Raw genomic sequence first — 16,206 nt, 5'->3', positions numbered from 1 at the left:
ACATGTGATTGGGTTTTTGATGTCTTTGGGACAGGGAACAGACTCTTTCAGCTTCCCAGTATCATGGCATTTGATGTTAAAATAGACAAATTGTATCGAGATGAGAAAAACACAATCTACTCAAGATCTCTTGCATGCTTCAAGAAAAAATTAAAAAATCTCTTGCACACTGTAACCACCGCCCACTACGTTCCGAGTCTACTTCCGACTTACAGTCTAGATTAGTGTTTACAACACGTGATAGCTAGAGCTAGTATGTAATTTTTTACGCCTTCCAAGCTCTAGGCCTCCAACCACTCTTGCCAGTTGCCATGAATACTGCTGTTTCCATTAATTTGTTTTTAGTGAACCAGTGAATAGTAGTCACCATTTTCACACTCAAAGTCAACAGACTCACAAGACTAATAGTAGTCATCTCTCTCATTTGCTGCATCTTTTGAGTTCGCTCCACCACCATGTCTGATAATAGAGAAATAAGTGATGATCATGATCATGGATCTCATGAAGAAATTATAGACATCAAAGCTCTTCTAAAGATGCTTGTTGATTCTCAAGCTAAACAAGCTGAATCTCAAACTAAACTAGCTGAATCTCACTCCAAATTAGCCGAGGCCCAAGCTAAACAAGCAGAATTTCAGAATAAACAAGCAGAATCATTTGCTAGACTAGCAGAAACACAAGCAAACACTCATCAACAAATCATAGAGATTTTGAAAAGCACTAACACCGCTGCTAATAATCATCAAAAACAACAAGGTAAGCAATTGATTTTTATCTATACTTCAATTAATCTTTATCAAATGTCAACTGATTTTGGTGGGATTTGGTATTCTTAACTGACCTAGATTACGTGAACCACTAGTTCTTGCTAATTACTCGGTTTTGTGTTAAATTTGAGCTTGTGGGGGGTGCTTGATTATTAGACCAATATATGGTTTTCATTAGTTAAGGTTATAGCTCTATAGTATTTGACATGGGCATTTTGTTATTGGAAGAACAGCGAGGAACAGCGAAAATTCGGATAAGGGATCCGAAGCCAATGAAGCTAAGCAAAAGCAGCCTAAACTTGGTAAGCTCTACTTACATTTCAAATTTGAATGTCTTAATCTTGTCTTACTTTTGATATTTAATAAATTATTTGCTTTGCTGCTGGTTGTGATATGAAGACAGGGGTCTGCAGGCATGTTATGTTCCTGGTTCAAACGACCTGCTATGCAAAGCGCTAAAGGGAAATGAGTTGGAGAAGGCTAACGAGTATATTAGGAGCAATCCTGAAGTGATTAATCAAGGGATTGCACATGACTCATCTACAACATTGCATATGGCTTTATACTGGAAGTTAGACATGACGTTTGTAGAGGATATTGTGAAACTCATGACACCGGTAGCACTCGAATATAAGAAGACTAATGGTAATACAGCACTTCACATTGCGGTCCGGCGTGGAACCACTGAAGCTGTTGTGATGCTGGTAGATAAGAACCCCAATTTGACCCAGATACGTAATAACAACAGAGAGACACCACTGGAACTTGCTCTTCGTTATGTTACAGTTGGGCAGAAGAAGATTGTTGAGTATCTTTACTCCGTAACAAGAGATGTAGAGCCTAGTCCGTTCGCTGGTCATGATGGTGCTAGGTTATTATGCAAGGCAATTGATGCTAATTTCTATGGTGGGTGAGAAAATCAAACTAGAATATCCTGATTTGTTTTCAGTCAGTATTTAATGATTCCTGTCAATTGTAACTACATTTTTATTTTGTTTTGTTTCGCAGATATAGCTTTGTGTCTTGTCAAAAAGTTTCCGAAATTGATTACAGAGAAATCGCTAGTACACGAAATGTGTGGATTAGAGTTGTTGGTTAGAAAACCTAGTGCATTTCGAAGTGGAACGAAGCTGACATGGTGGCAAGACCACATCTATTCATGTAAGTTAGTTATCAAACTAATTCTATGCTGTTGGAAAAACAATAATTTAGTTATGTGAATTAAAATTTTCTTAATGCAAATACGGCTCGTTGGTACAGTAATTAAAGTGGACATGAATTCTACATATGTCAAACAAGATGAACGACATACTTGTGAGTCCTCAGATTGCACCAAAAGAGATGAAGAGAACTCTTCGGAAAATCCAGAAATCAAAAAATCAGAGGAGAGCTCGAAAGTCTCCTTAACTAGTGATAAAAGAATCCTCATGTCTTACTTAACACGAGGTATTTTTCTTTCTCTTGAATAACCCCATACATTTAATTGCCATTGAAACCTTCTGAGCACGGTATCAAAAATCTTAGATTTTAGATTTCATTTACATGGTGGTTCGGTTGTATTTTTGCAGTACCTTGTATTATAAGATTATGCAACCAAAAGTTGGTGCACGAACACGCAATTGTGTTGCTTAAGCAAATGGTTGCAGAAATCCGTAACGCGAACACTTATGATGAGATAAGATTATTTTTTCGAAATAATCCCAACATCATGAAGGTAGCTATAGAGAATGGAATCATGGAATTTGTAGTGGAGTGTATGGAGCGGTTCGATGACATTATTTGGTTGAGGATATCGGGTCAAAGAATGATAGAAATGGCCATTGCAGAACGGAATTTAAAGGTAATGAGTTTTATATACAATCGTGGTTACAGTTACGAAGACAAGATTAGTCTGGTTTCTACAACAGATTATGACCATAACACCATCTTGCATTATGCCGCTAAGTTGGCGCCCGCTGCTAAACTCAATAAGGTTTCAGGTGTAGCCCTTCAGATGCAACGAGAATTGCAGTGGTTTAAGGTAAGGGTAATTAACTTGGCCATCCAAATATATAACAAAAAGTTTTGATGAATTAAGTAATCTTAATTTTATTATGGTATATAGGAGAAAGAACTACAATTTTGTGGCAATAAAATTTAATAGTTCTTGCTAATTCCCCAAACTTCCCATGTTTTTTCTTTTTCTTTTTTGAAAAAGGGCAAGATGTATTCAGACCTGTTATTAGAGCCAGAAACAGATACCTTGCAGAAGCCAACCATAATGCATATTATGCTTTTACAGTACTGAACCTTAACGAGGAATTTCTAGTTAGTAAGCATATAATCCAAAGAACACGATTCAAGTAAGTAAGTTGTTTTATTTCTACTAATAGAAGATCTACTGAATGACTGATTGCACCTTGTTGTTGAAAACTCTATTATATATTCAAGCCATGGCAAAAGATCAATTTACCTTTTGTAATTTATTTCATACAGGGGGTGGAAAGTATGATGCCGGAAAATGACAAGTTCAAGAAAAATAGGAAAGGTTATACAGCTCAATCTATGTTTACAGAAGAACACAAACAACTGGTTAAAGAAGGAGAGGCTTGGATGAAGGATACCTCTGGATCATGTATGATAGTCACCGCTCTTATCGCTACAGTTGCATTTGCAGCTGCTTTTACTGTTCCAGGAGGTAATATCAGTGACAGTAATAGCAGTATGAACGGCAGCCCAGTTTTCTTGGGAAGGACTTCATTTACAGTATTTATGGTAGCAGATGCTTTAGCTTTATTCGCCTCCATCACCTCAGTACTGATGTTTTTAGCTATATATACCTCTCGATATGCTGAGATAGATTTTCTCGAGTCTCTGCCACAAAAGTTAATTATTGGTCTTGCGACTCTCTTTATATCTATGGCGGCAATTATGGTAACTTTTTGTGCATCACTATTTATTGTGGTTGGAGAAACGTTTCCGCAGCGTCTAATACCTGTAGCATTGTTTGGTTGTGTTCCTATGGTTTTGTTTGCATGGCTGCAATTACCATTGTTTTTTGAGATGATCCGTTCTACATATTGGAGCAGCCTCTTTCAAAAACACATACATATCGTCGATCCTGCAGCTGAGAACAACAGCAAAAAGAAAGAGAATATAGTAACCAAATTCAAAAAGTTTATTAGATGGTTTTGGTCACAGTGAGATAAAGTCTATCAGCCTTCAATAATTACATATTTATTGGTTGTTTATTTAGTCGGAATGAAGGTGTAATGAACAGAATTATGTTTTGCTCATTTCTGTTTTTAATAGGTGCTAGTTAACCAGGATACACTTTTTTAATGCATAACATTGGATGTTTCAGTGGAGTTGCCTATTTTATTTGTAAAAAACAAGTAATTACAGCGTCATACTTGGAATTTGTCGAATCTTTGTTATCAGTAATTGGAAATCTTCATGAGTCTTGAAAATGTTCGAGCTCAGTTGAACTTTACGGGTTAAAGCAAAAAAAGATAGTGCTGTAAATGATTCCGATCTTGGTGATGTAGTAAAGTCGACGCAATCATTTTGCCCGAAAGGTTTCAACCTTCCAGGGTGCAGGCAGGTCCCTATACACAGGTTTGTAGCTTCCTCTATCTTGCTGCAATATCATTTATTTTGTCATATCCATTTATTTGTAAACTGTCATAGCATCATTATTCATACTAAACAGTATGTTTTGTGTACTACACACTTGAATCATGCATTGAATAGGAGAATTGACAAGTTAGCAAGCTTTTGTATTCTCTGCGGTTAGTTCTTTCCCTGCTTCTACTTATTACAGTTTGTGATTCTACTCACTTCATGTAACTATGTCTTTTTAGTTGGCATGATGGCTGCTAAACCCAATGTAGCACTCACAAGTTGCATATCTTAACGTTCTTCAAGGAACTCAGACATAAAGGATGTTGATATAGAGTGCTTTATAATGGGTAGGGTTCGTGGCAGTGAAGATGCTGAGCTTGAAAAGGATCTTCTTCAGATATGGAGCTCGGTAGGTATATCTTTTAGCAGGATTCTTAAAATTTTTGGTTGTCAGTGACACCTGCTTTATGTGTAGTTTATTGTTAACACTTGATCAAAATGTTGAAAGAGTATTGTTTATTCCTCATAGGTTTTAGGATTTGAATTTGAACCGTGTACTCAGTACCCATATTTTACAAAGAATTGATTTCTTACGAAAAATGTTAAATTTCAGATGGATCCTAAGATGAGACTGATCTTCATAAAGGCAATACTTCTGTGTGCACTTACTCCGATGCTCTAAATGAGGTTCTATATAGTCTACTACTTCTACTCTGAAGAAAAGTTTTTCCCGTGCGAATGCACAACCATCTAAAAAAAATTATGAGGTTTGTTTTTTGCTGTCTTCTTATAATTCAATTTGTTAATTCTAGTTTTGTACGTATTCCATACAGGACAAATTTTCTTCTTCGTGTACGAGCTTGCCGAATTTTGAGTTATAATCTTTGCAGAGTATTACGTCAATGTTCAGATGTACTTCATACATTGTACGATTCTACAGGACAATATTCAGTAGAACAATTATAACAACATACTAATGTTCCACCTTGTTTCTACTGCACAGTGATTGCAGGCACACATCACCATCCACAAATGTGGAAATGGAGGGCGAGGAATTAACACTAGTTGATGTCAACTTAGCGACAAAGACCCTCCTTAACTTTTTCTGTTCTCAACAGGGTGTTCCTGGACTTGATTCCAACTTGCTTAGTCTCATGGGTCTTCAACTCCCTCAACCAGAACCAGAACTCAACAAGTGTTGTAGCCTTAGGTTACAGTAAAATGACACTCTTATTCAGCTTTTATGCCCAATTTTTTGTGAATGTAAAACCTCGAGACAACACCTGCTATGTGCGGTAAACCAAAATTCTGGCAAACTTATCGGCGTTCAGCTTCTGTTTAATCTTAGTTTCTACTTGCATACAGTGTTTGGCTTATTCTCAGTAACTCAGTCAGTATATTTGACTTGGTCTGCCAAACGGGTCAAACCGGATTTCGTGATGGGTTTCCCGCTCGAGGCCCATTTGCAGAAAAGTACTCTACTTTTGAATTTTTTCTACATTAAACAAAGAGGGAAAGCTTCCTTTAGACGCATCACCCAGGTACTATCTTTCCGACTTCTCTCTTTACTATTTTCTCTTGTTACTTATATTTTTGGTACTGTTCTTTGATTAGAAACATTGAGGACAATGTTAGATTTAAGTTTGGGGGTGGGGTAGAACTTTTTGTTACCTTTTCGTTGCAATAAATAAACTCCAGAGCCTAGAAATTTATCCCTATTAAGGATGACACTAACCAATCTAAGTGGATAGAAGCATTTTGGTTGTAGGAGTTGAGGAACCAATCTGACTAGATGGCAACATCTAAAGAGTCTATTCATAAAATCAAAGAGCTCAGGTGTTAGAAATAACATGATAGTTTCACCATATCTCGTTGAGTCCTTTTCACTTCTGTTTTTATTTTGTTTTGTTTTTAAACTATGTTTCTCTAAGTGATTAGGTGGAGCTCACGATTCAAGTTGTTACCAATGCTAGGGTGAATTAGAGTGATTGAGATACAAAAAAAAAGAGTTGAAAAAGAAAAAAAAAAAGGAAAAAAAAGAAGAGAAATTGAGACCAGACCATCAGACCAACTGGAATAAATTCAATAAAGTCGACCACTGGAACCCTTGTATATGCCAGTGTGTTGACCTAGAGTTAGGATTATCAATCACTGGTTCCCTTGTATATGTCAGTGTGTTGATATTAGTCAGACTAGTATCTCAGTCTATTAGGATAGGTTCATGTTGGCGGAGGCCTTCAGACAAATATGAGAAACACCGTTCACCTAGTAAACATCAAACCATTTATGTTTTTTCTATATCCATCTTCTTGATCTATCCATGCGATTAGTTTTGACTCCGGATATTGATGTCCATGGTGCGACTATCTGAGTAGAGCTCTGTCACTTCATATGAATTTTAGTATGCTTGAGTGCGAACTCGTGTACAACAATTGGAATTTCGCATTAGGGTATTTCCTCCTGTAGTCAATAAGTATGCCAACCAAGGAGATTCTTTAGTGCCTTCCAAGGTTCTGTGTAGATAGCTAGGGTCTGGAGTATAAAGATTTTGTGGGTATACCTTTGGTAAGCCCTCCGGAGACAACACTCCGCCACTAGGGACACCTATGGGTTTAAAGGCTTATTGCATACGCTAAATGCAATTGACGATGCCTGCGACAGTGAGTTAGGATTTTATTTCTATTTTATTTTTGCTCGAGGACTAGCAAATAATAGGTTTGGGGGTATTTGATAGACACAGTTTTGTGTCCGATTTGTCTCGATTCTATATATTGTTAGAGCTCATTTTTTGTACTTATTGTGGTGTTTTATTTATTTGTAGGTATTTTTGGAAAAAATTGGCTCGAAAAGTTGTCTGAAAGCACCCGGAGGACATTTGCTATTCAGACTCCCACTTTGGATAAGGGGTAACCTAATTACTAAGGGGCATCCCATTTCCAGGCATCTGCTAATCGCACACCTACTCTGGATAAGGGGAAACCATCTTCAACATTTCAAAAGCCAGGTTTTGGCGGGAAAATAGGTGCAGTAAAGAACAGTTTTGGCAATCGTGATTTGGAGGAGTTTGAGGTCGATTAAACCTCTTATTTTCATAGGATAGACTCCTTATGGGTCTAGGAATCTGATATGGGTGTTTAAATCGATTAGACTGGGCTCAATCGACGGATTTTTATCACAACAGAAAATATAGAAAGTCACGTGTGTGACCTGTTTTAGGGAATTTTAGAGAGATTAAAGTGCTGTAAACCTTCCCAAAGATTTGTATCTATCTAAGGAAGAGTTTAGAATAAAAAGGAAAGCTCAGAAACGCGTAGAAATTCTAAAACAAGAAATTGCCACAACTTGGCCGTGAAGAGAAGGAAATAGATTTTGGAAGATTTGGGAGAGATTTAATCGGTATTTTTGATGTAAATAGATGTCTTGGGTCATATAGAAGGGGTGTCGAGAGTTTGGGAACCTAAGGAGAGCCAGAGAAGAAGAAATCAGAGATTTACCAAACTCTGTTTCTGCTGCTGCTGCTGAAGAGGAAGAACGCGAAGAACATTGACGCACGGGAAACAGTCGCAGAACAGTGTGTTTAACAGCTGAAGAACATTAAGCTGTGCAGGGCAGTCGTATTCTAGGGTCTTAAAATCAGCGACAAAGCAACATTTTTTCTGTAACAGTTCCATTGTAACAGCTGTTTTGCAACACCAATACACTGTTGCAAACAGTCTGTGTTATTACTTTTCACTCTTTTAATCATCTTTTGAGCAACAAACACATATTTTGAGATCATGATTAATATGAGGAGCTAAACCCCATTGCTGAGGCGATAGAGGAAGCTATTTTTCCAACAAAAAGTGGTATATTCTATTTTATCTATTTATTTGCAATAATTATATGATTATTTGCCTTGAACTATTATTGAATATGATTTTTATTTGAGTGATTGTGATCTATTTTGATGGAGTATGCTTAGTTTTAAGACTTTTGATGCTTCATACTTGGTATTTACAATTATTACTTTTGAAAATCTACTTGTTGCAATATTTTAGAATCAAATTAAACGATAAAATTGCATAAATATAACTATTGGTTTAATCACTTTGAACTTGGAAAATAGTGGAATCTTAGCCTCAGTGTTTCTTTTAGTATTGATATCATCTTTGATTGAGTTTGCTATAATTTTTAGTGAGTTTTCTATTTTAATATTAGAATTTAAGTCTAATTAATATCCTTCACAAGTCTGAGAATCGAACCACTTTTACCACTATTTCAAAACTACATCAATTTTTGGCGCCGCCGACGCGGACTTGTTTTTAGGGTTTTAGATTTATTTTATTTTATTTGTTTTTCTAATTATTTTTGTCCTTTTTTTTTTAAGTTTTTGGGTATTTATCTTGTGACTACAGGTTCTGGATCATAAAGAAAATTGAGCCAAGGAGTTTGGTGATTTTATAAAGACTTGGAGCTAAAGATTAAAGCAAAAAGAACAGAAAAGAAGACAATTTTATTTTAGGGTTTGTTTATTTTATTTAAAAAAAAAACTGTATTAGGGTTTATTATTTTTGTAATTTTTCTTTATTTTTTTTTGGTCTTTCGGACTTTGGGACATTATTTTTTTATTACCCTACGGAAGGGTACTTTAAATATAAACTGTTTGCAGAGAAGGAGGACAATTACGATATTTTCTATGCACCTTGGGTTCGTACACTAGACATCGGAGTCAGTGGCCCGAGTCGACTACAACCGATTCATCCCCCGTTTGGAACGGGAGGTAAGATTCTAAACACTCGCGAATCCCCTGTCAGCGAGTTACTGGACTCCTTCGTATGCATATATGTTGAGGACTGAATACAGACATTTATTTTTCTAGTAAAGGGCAAGGCCTGGCCATACAAGATAAGGGTTCAGATTTCATCACCGTTCTCTTCTTGCCCGCTTTAGGAACACGTAACCTACGCGAACCTAAGCCTAAAATTTTGACTAGAACGAGACCGATAGGGTAACGAGCTTAACAGGAAAGTCATTCGAAAAATATTGGTTACTCTTTTAAGCATACTTCGAAGTTCTTGACGGTTTCTGTAAGTTGAATGCGTGACTGCGCCGCCTTGTAATACCGGTGAGGCCTTGGGTATCAAAGCTCCACCGATCTTCCCTCGCCTCTATTCAACTTACATTAACTCGGATTGATTCCAGAGGGGTCTGCTTAAATTGTAACGAATTCCCGTTCGAAGGATTAGAAGCTGGTCTAGAAACAATCTAAGTGGAGCCATCATGCTTTTTGTTTGCTAGAAATCAATAGGTTTGATTTGGTTGAGTCGGCCTTGATCTGTGTTTGCTTACCCTTCCAATTTAGAAAATTATGTTGTATGCCTGAACGTAAAAGAGACACACTAGGTAGATTTGCTAAAGAGAAATTTAGTAGTTCGAAGCGTCTCGATTACCTTAATCTAGAAAGTCCGACTTTTGAAGAGTCTGTTTTTGAACGTCCTTTGACTGAGGAGAGAATCCCTGTTGCTCCGGTAGCGCCAGAAATGGCAACTTTGAAAGCTTTGTTGAATCCAACTAGGACTACCCGTCCTTCGTGTATTAAGTTAGCTGAAACGGAGGCACCCTATGAACTGAAACCTGGGACCTTACAGATGCTCCCAATCTTTTTAGGGAAAGAAAATGAAAACCCTTATTACCATGTTAGGGATTTTGAGGAAATTTGTAGTACTCTAAGAATTAGAGGCTTAGATGATGATGCTTTGAAACTTAGGTTATTCCCATTTTCCCTGAAAGATAAGGCCAAGTCGTGGCTGTATAGTTTGGACTCCGAGTCAATTGAGACATATGAACAACTTACATCTGCCTTTTTCAATAAGTTTTTCCCTAGGCACAAAACATCGTCTATTAGGACGCAAATATGCACATTTTCACAACAAGAGGGAGAATCTTTATATAGGTATTTGGAAAGGTTCAATGATTTATTATCCCAGTGTCCTCATCATGGTTTAGAAAAGGTTAGGCTAGTTCAGATCCTTTATGAGGGTTTAGATTATTCCACAACGACCATGGTTGAGTCTCTATGCACTGGTGGATTTGAAAACCAAACTGTTGATGCGGCGATGGAATTTTTTAATGAAATCGCCGAAAAAACCCAGCAATGGGAAAATAGTAGGGCACCCCAGAAAACAATTCTTTTAAGTAGAGGAAACGTTAATAGGGTAGAAGGAGGCTATGAATCAGATGCCAAAATTGCTGCTATAGCAAAAAGGTTAGAAGCCTTAGAAGTGGGCCAGACTAGTGGTAGAGTGGAGCCTTTTTGGGAAGGCCAGAATATTGAAGAGCAGGCCAATGCTCTTTATAATAACACTAGATTTGATAACCGTCAAAAGATTGACCCATATTCAGAAACCTATAATCCTGGTTGGAGAAACCATCCGAACCTTTCGTGGTCTAAGGGCCAAAGTCAAGGTCAGTTTAGTAATTCTAATGCTCCCCCAGGTTTTGGCTATACTAAGAATCCTTCAGGACTAGCTCAGTTTCAGAATCAGTCAGATAAGAAAATCCTAAGTTTAGAGGAATCTCTCGCCTTGTTAACTCAGCAAACTGCAAAATTCCAGTTATCCGTAGAACAGAGTCTACAAGCTAGTAACAGGATAGGACAAGAAAATAGTCAGGCTATTTCCGAGTTAAAAACCCAGGTTGGTCTGATAAGTGATTCTTTGAGAGAAAAAGGTAAGTTTCCTAGTCAAACACAACCCAACCCTAGAGGAGTTCATGAATTAGGTGCAAAACCATCGAATCAATTGAATGTGTTAGAACCCTTAGAAGTGGTAGAGTTGTAGACAATAAGGTAACCATGCCCGATAGTGAACATACTGTAGTTCACCCCTCAGGATCTCACCTCTCAGGACCAGTAGCTGAAGAGACTGATAAAGTTTCTGATGATGTGAATTCGGTTCCTGAAAGGTCTGATTTTAGGCCTAGAGCCCCATTTCCTCAGCTATTAGTACCAACAAAGAAGGAATCGAACTTTAATGACATAGTGGAGGTTTTTAAGCAAGTTACCATAAACCTTCCCTTATTAGATGCAATTAGGAAATTCCTGCTTATGCCAAGTTCCTTAAGGATATGTGTACGCGAAAGCGAAAACTTAGCGTCCATAAGAAAGCCTTTTTAGCTAGTCACGTAAGTTCAATCATTCAGAACACCACAACTCCAAAGTACAAAGACCCAGGTTCTCCTACCATTGCTTGCACAATAGGTAACTTCCGGGTAGAAAAACTTTACTTGACTTAGGAGCCAGTGTGAACTTACTGCCATTCCATGTATACTTACAGCTAGGACTTGGTGAAATGAAACCTACTCAGATGACACTGCAGTTAGCTGATAGGTCTGTTAAAATCCCTCGAGGTGTTATCGAGGATGTTCTTATTGAGGTCGACAAGTTTATTTATCCAGTGGATTTCGTGGTCCTAGATACCCAACCTGTCCCTGACCCAGAGAACCAGATACCTGTGATTTTAGGTCGCCCATTTTTAGCTACGTCTAATGCGATCATTAACTGTCGAAATGGTGTGATGAGTTTATCTTTTGGTAATATGACTATGGAGATGAACATTTTTAATGTCAGTAAGCAACCTCATGAGCTAGATGACACATGTGTTGAGGAGGTGAACATGATAGAAGCCTTAGTTCAGGAGTCATTACCAAACATCTTGTCTGAAGACCCATTAGAAAGTTGTCTATCCCATTTTGGTTTAGATTTTGACGACGATAGCACTATTGAACAGGTGAATGCTCTATTAGATTCTACCCCTGTGTTAGACACTGATAGATGGAAAGCTAGGTTCGAACCGTTACCAGTTTCTGAGACTACCCTAATTCCTTCTTTAGAAGAGCCCCCAAAGTTGGACCTTAAACCACTACCCGATACTCTAAAGTATGTGTTTTTAGGCCCATCTGAGACTTTACCTGTGATTGTAGCTTCCAATTTGGATAGTGATCAGGAAAGTAGGCTAGTAAATGTACTTCAAGACAATAAGGAAGCTTTAGGATGGACTATAACAGACATTAAGGGTATAAGTCCTACTGTGTGTCGACTGAACCCTTACATGAAAGAGGTAGTTCGAAAAGAGGTGCTTAAGTTGTTAGATACAGGTATTATTTACCCAATTTCAGACAGTAAGTGGGTCAGCCCTGTTCAGGTTGTCCCCAAGAAATCAGGTATCACTGTAGTCCAGAATGATAATAATGAATTAATCCCAACCCGAGTGACCACGGGATGGCGTGTGTGTATTGACTATAGGAAATTGAACAAGGTCACAAGGAAGGATCACTTTCCCCTTCCTTTTATCGACCAAATGCTAGAGCGATTAGCTGGACATAGTCACTATTGCTTCTTAGATGGCTACTCCGGTTATAATCAGATCGTTATTGCCCCAGAAGACCAAGAGAAAACCACTTTTACCTGTCCCTTTGGTACCTTTCGTATAGACGCATGCCTTTCGGGCTATGTAATGCCCCTGCAACTTTTCAGCGTTGTATGATGAGCATATTTTCTGATATGGTAGAACGGTTTTAGAGGTCTTTATGGATGATTTTTCAGTGTTTGGTTCATCTTTCGATGAGTGCTTGCATCATTTGACATTAGTGTTGACTAGGTGTAAGGAAAAAAATTTAGTGCTTAATTGGGAAAAATGCCATTTCATGGTTAAATCAGGAATTGTATTAGGGCACATCGTCTCTTCAAAGGGTATAGAGGTAGACAAAGCCAAAGTTGACCTTATTAAGACTTTACAGGTCCCAAAAACCGTAAAAGATATTAGGTCATTCCTAGGGCATGCAGGTTTTTACCGTCGATTCATTAAGGATTTTAGCTTGATTTCTAGACCTCTTTGCAATTTGCTTGCAAAAGATGTTAAGTTTGTCTTTGATGATGCTTGTTTAGAGGCTTTTGAGAAGCTTAAAACTTTACTCACTACTGCCCCGATAGTCCAGGCACCTAACTGGAACCTACCCTTTGAGATTATGTGTGATTCTTCAGATTATGCTATAGGGTCGTTTTAGGACAACGAGAAAACAAATTACTTCATGTGATTTATTATGCTAGCAAAACTCTGAATGATGCCCAAATGAACTACACAACTACCGAGAAGGAACTTTTAGCCATCGTGTTTGCCTTGGATAAGTTTAGGTCCTACCTATTAGGTTCTAAGATCATAATCTATACAGATCATGCTGCTTTGAAATACCTTTTATCTAAGAAGGATACCAAACCTAGATTGATTAGATGGATCCTATTGTTACAGGAATTTTCCCCAGACATTAGAGACAAAAAGGGTGCAGAAAATGTAGTAGCAGATCACTTGTCTAGGCTAGTTGTTAGTTCCCCTAGTGATTCCCTCCTATAAGGGATAGCTTTCCTGATGAACAATTGTTCTCTGTTTCCCAATCACCTTGGTATGCAAATATAGTGAATTATCTTGTTACTGGTCGAACCCCTCAACATTGGGGTAAGCAAGATCGTTCTAGGTTTTTAGCCGAGGTTAAGCATTTCTTTTGGGACGATCCTTATCTGTTTAAGTATTGTCCGGACCAGATTATTAGGAGATGTGTATCTGAGAGTGACCAGTCTAGTATTATCTCCTTTTGTCATGAACATGCATGTGGGGGTCATTTTAGTGCTAAGAAGACTGCTGCTAAGATTTTGCAGTGTGGATTTTACTGGCCTTCGTTGTTTAAAGATTCCCATAGTCATTGTGTTTCTTGTGAGCGTTGCCAGAAGTTAGGAACCATTTCCCGTAGAAATATGATGCCTTTGAACCCTATTTTAGTGATTGAGGTCTTTGATGTGTGGGGCATTGATTTTATGGGTCCATTTCCTATTTCGTTTGGTTATCTTTACATACTTGTCGCTGTAGACTATGTGTCTAAGTGGGTTGAGGCGGTTCCGTGTAGAACGAATGACCACAGGGTCGTAGTCCAGTTTTTGAAAGAGAATATACTTACACGTTTTGGTACGCCGCGAGCTATAATTAGTGATGGAGGTTCACACTTTTGTAATAGACCGTTTTCTCTTTTAATGAAACAATACGGTATTACCCATAAAGTAGCAACCCCATATCACCCTCAGACTAGTGGTCAGGTAGAGGTTTCCAATAGGGAAATTAAACGTATTCTAGAGAAAACAGTTAATCCAAATAGGAAAGACTGGTCGTCGAGGCTTACTGATGCCTTATGGGCTTACCGTACTGCGTTTAAGACACCCATTGGAATGTCACCTTATCGTTTAGTGTTTGCAAGGCATGTCACCTGCCTGTTGAGTTAGAGCATCGAGCCTATTGGGCTATTAAGAACTTAAACTTTTCACTTGACAAGGCAGGAGCTCAAAGAAAGCTCCAGCTCAATGAGTTGGACGAGATTCGTAGAGATGCATACGATAGTGCTAAGGAGTATAAGAACAAAATGAAACTTGTGCATGATAGGAATATTTTACGAAAGTCATTTTCTCCAGGTCAAAAAGTTCTTCTGTATGACACTCGTTTGCATCTATTCCCCGGGAAGTTGCGCTCTCGGTGGACCGGTCCTTTTGTGGTCCGTACTGTTTTTCCTCATGGCGCTGTTGAGATTGAGACACCAGATGGTAGTAGTTCTTCGAAGGTTAACGGTCAGCGATTGAAGCCCTTTTTAGAGCCTTTTCCTACAGGTGATGTTGAGGAGGTCCCTCTGGAGGACCCTGTTTACCTTGATTGACCATCGAGGCGATTTTGTATGTTGTATAATATTTTTGTAGGTTTTTGGTTACACTTCACCCAGGTACTATCTTTCCGACTTCTCTCTTTACTATTTCCTCATGTTACTTATATTTTTGGTACTGTTCTTTGATTAGAAACATTGAGGACAATGTTAGATTTAAGTTTGGGGGTGGGGTAGAACTTTTTGTTACCTTTTCGTTGCAATAAATAAACTCCAGAGCCTAGAAATTTATCCCTATTAAGGATGGCACTAACCAATCTAAGTGGATGGAAGCATTTTGGTTGTAGGAGTTGAGGAACCAATCTGACTAGATGGCAACATCTAAAGAGTCTATTCATAAAAGCACAGAGCTCAGGTGTTAGAAATAACATGATAGTTTCACCATATCTCGTTGAGTCCTTTTCACTTCTGTTTTTATTTTGTTTTGTTTTTAAACTATGTTTCTCTAAGTGATTAGGTGGGGCTCACGATTCAAGTTGTTACCAATGCTAGGGTGAATTAGAGTGATTGAGATACAAAAAAAAAAAAAAAAAAAAAAAAAAAGAGACCAGACCATCAGACCAACTGGAATAAATTCAATAAAGTCGACCACTGGAACCCTTGTATATGCCAGTTGTGTTGACCTAGAGTTAGGATTATCAATCACTGGTTCCCTTGTATATGCCAGTGTGTTGATATTAGTCAGACTAGTATCTCAGTCCATTAGGATAGGTTCATTTTGGCGGAGGCCTTCAGACAGATATGAGAAACACCGTTCACCTAGTAAACATCAAAACCATCTATGTTTTTCTATATCCATCTTCTTGATCTATCCATGTGATTAGTTTTGACTCCGGATATTGATGTCCATGGTGCGACTATCTGAGTAGAGCTCTGTCACTTCATATGAATTTTAGTATGCTTGAGTGCAAACTCGTCTACAACAATTGGAATTTCGCATCAGGGTACTTCCTCCTGTAGTCAATAAGTATGCCAACCTAGGAGATTATTTAGTTCCTTCCAAGGTTCTGTGTAGATAGCTAGGGTCTGGAGTAAAAAGGTTTTGTGGGTATACCTCTGGTAAGCCCTCCGGAGACAACACTCCGCCACTAGGGACAACTAGGGG

The 16,206-nt window shown here is 38.1% G+C and overlaps 1 protein-coding gene and 1 pseudogene across 4 annotated transcripts; one reads left to right on the top strand and one right to left on the bottom strand.

Moving 5' to 3' along the window:
* The first annotated feature begins 282 nt into the window (after positions 1-282).
* Positions 283-5,732, top strand: LOC113279755. 4 transcript variants are annotated; one of them, XM_026528434.1, is made up of 10 exons: positions 283-756; positions 1,001-1,069; positions 1,167-1,673; positions 1,776-1,928; positions 2,028-2,213; positions 2,336-2,787; positions 3,243-4,364; positions 4,722-4,779; positions 4,984-5,137; positions 5,374-5,732. In XM_026528434.1, the coding sequence occupies exons 1-7, from the start codon at positions 456-458 to the stop codon at positions 3,948-3,950; spliced, it is 2,376 nt and encodes a 791-aa protein (XP_026384219.1). In that variant the 5' UTR covers positions 283-455; the 3' UTR covers positions 3,951-4,364; positions 4,722-4,779; positions 4,984-5,137; positions 5,374-5,732. The 4 variants fall into 4 exon arrangements, with proteins under 4 accessions (XP_026384219.1, XP_026384211.1, XP_026384223.1 ...); XM_026528426.1 differs by having other exon boundaries at positions 4,610-4,779; XM_026528438.1 differs by lacking the exons at positions 4,722-4,779; positions 4,984-5,137; positions 5,374-5,732 and adding an exon at positions 2,965-3,109 and having other exon boundaries at positions 3,243-3,466.
* A 4,521-nt stretch (positions 5,733-10,253) lies between these two features.
* Positions 10,254-10,353, bottom strand: LOC113341638 (annotated as a pseudogene).
* Between the last annotated feature and the right edge of the window lie 5,853 nt (positions 10,354-16,206).

This window comes from Papaver somniferum, chromosome 1 (assembly GCF_003573695.1).
Source record: "Papaver somniferum cultivar HN1 chromosome 1, ASM357369v1, whole genome shotgun sequence".
In the NCBI taxonomy this organism is placed as follows: domain Eukaryota; kingdom Viridiplantae; phylum Streptophyta; class Magnoliopsida; order Ranunculales; family Papaveraceae; genus Papaver; species Papaver somniferum.
The sequence above is the reverse complement of the archived record's forward strand: the minus strand, read 5'-3'. Positions and strand labels throughout refer to the sequence as shown.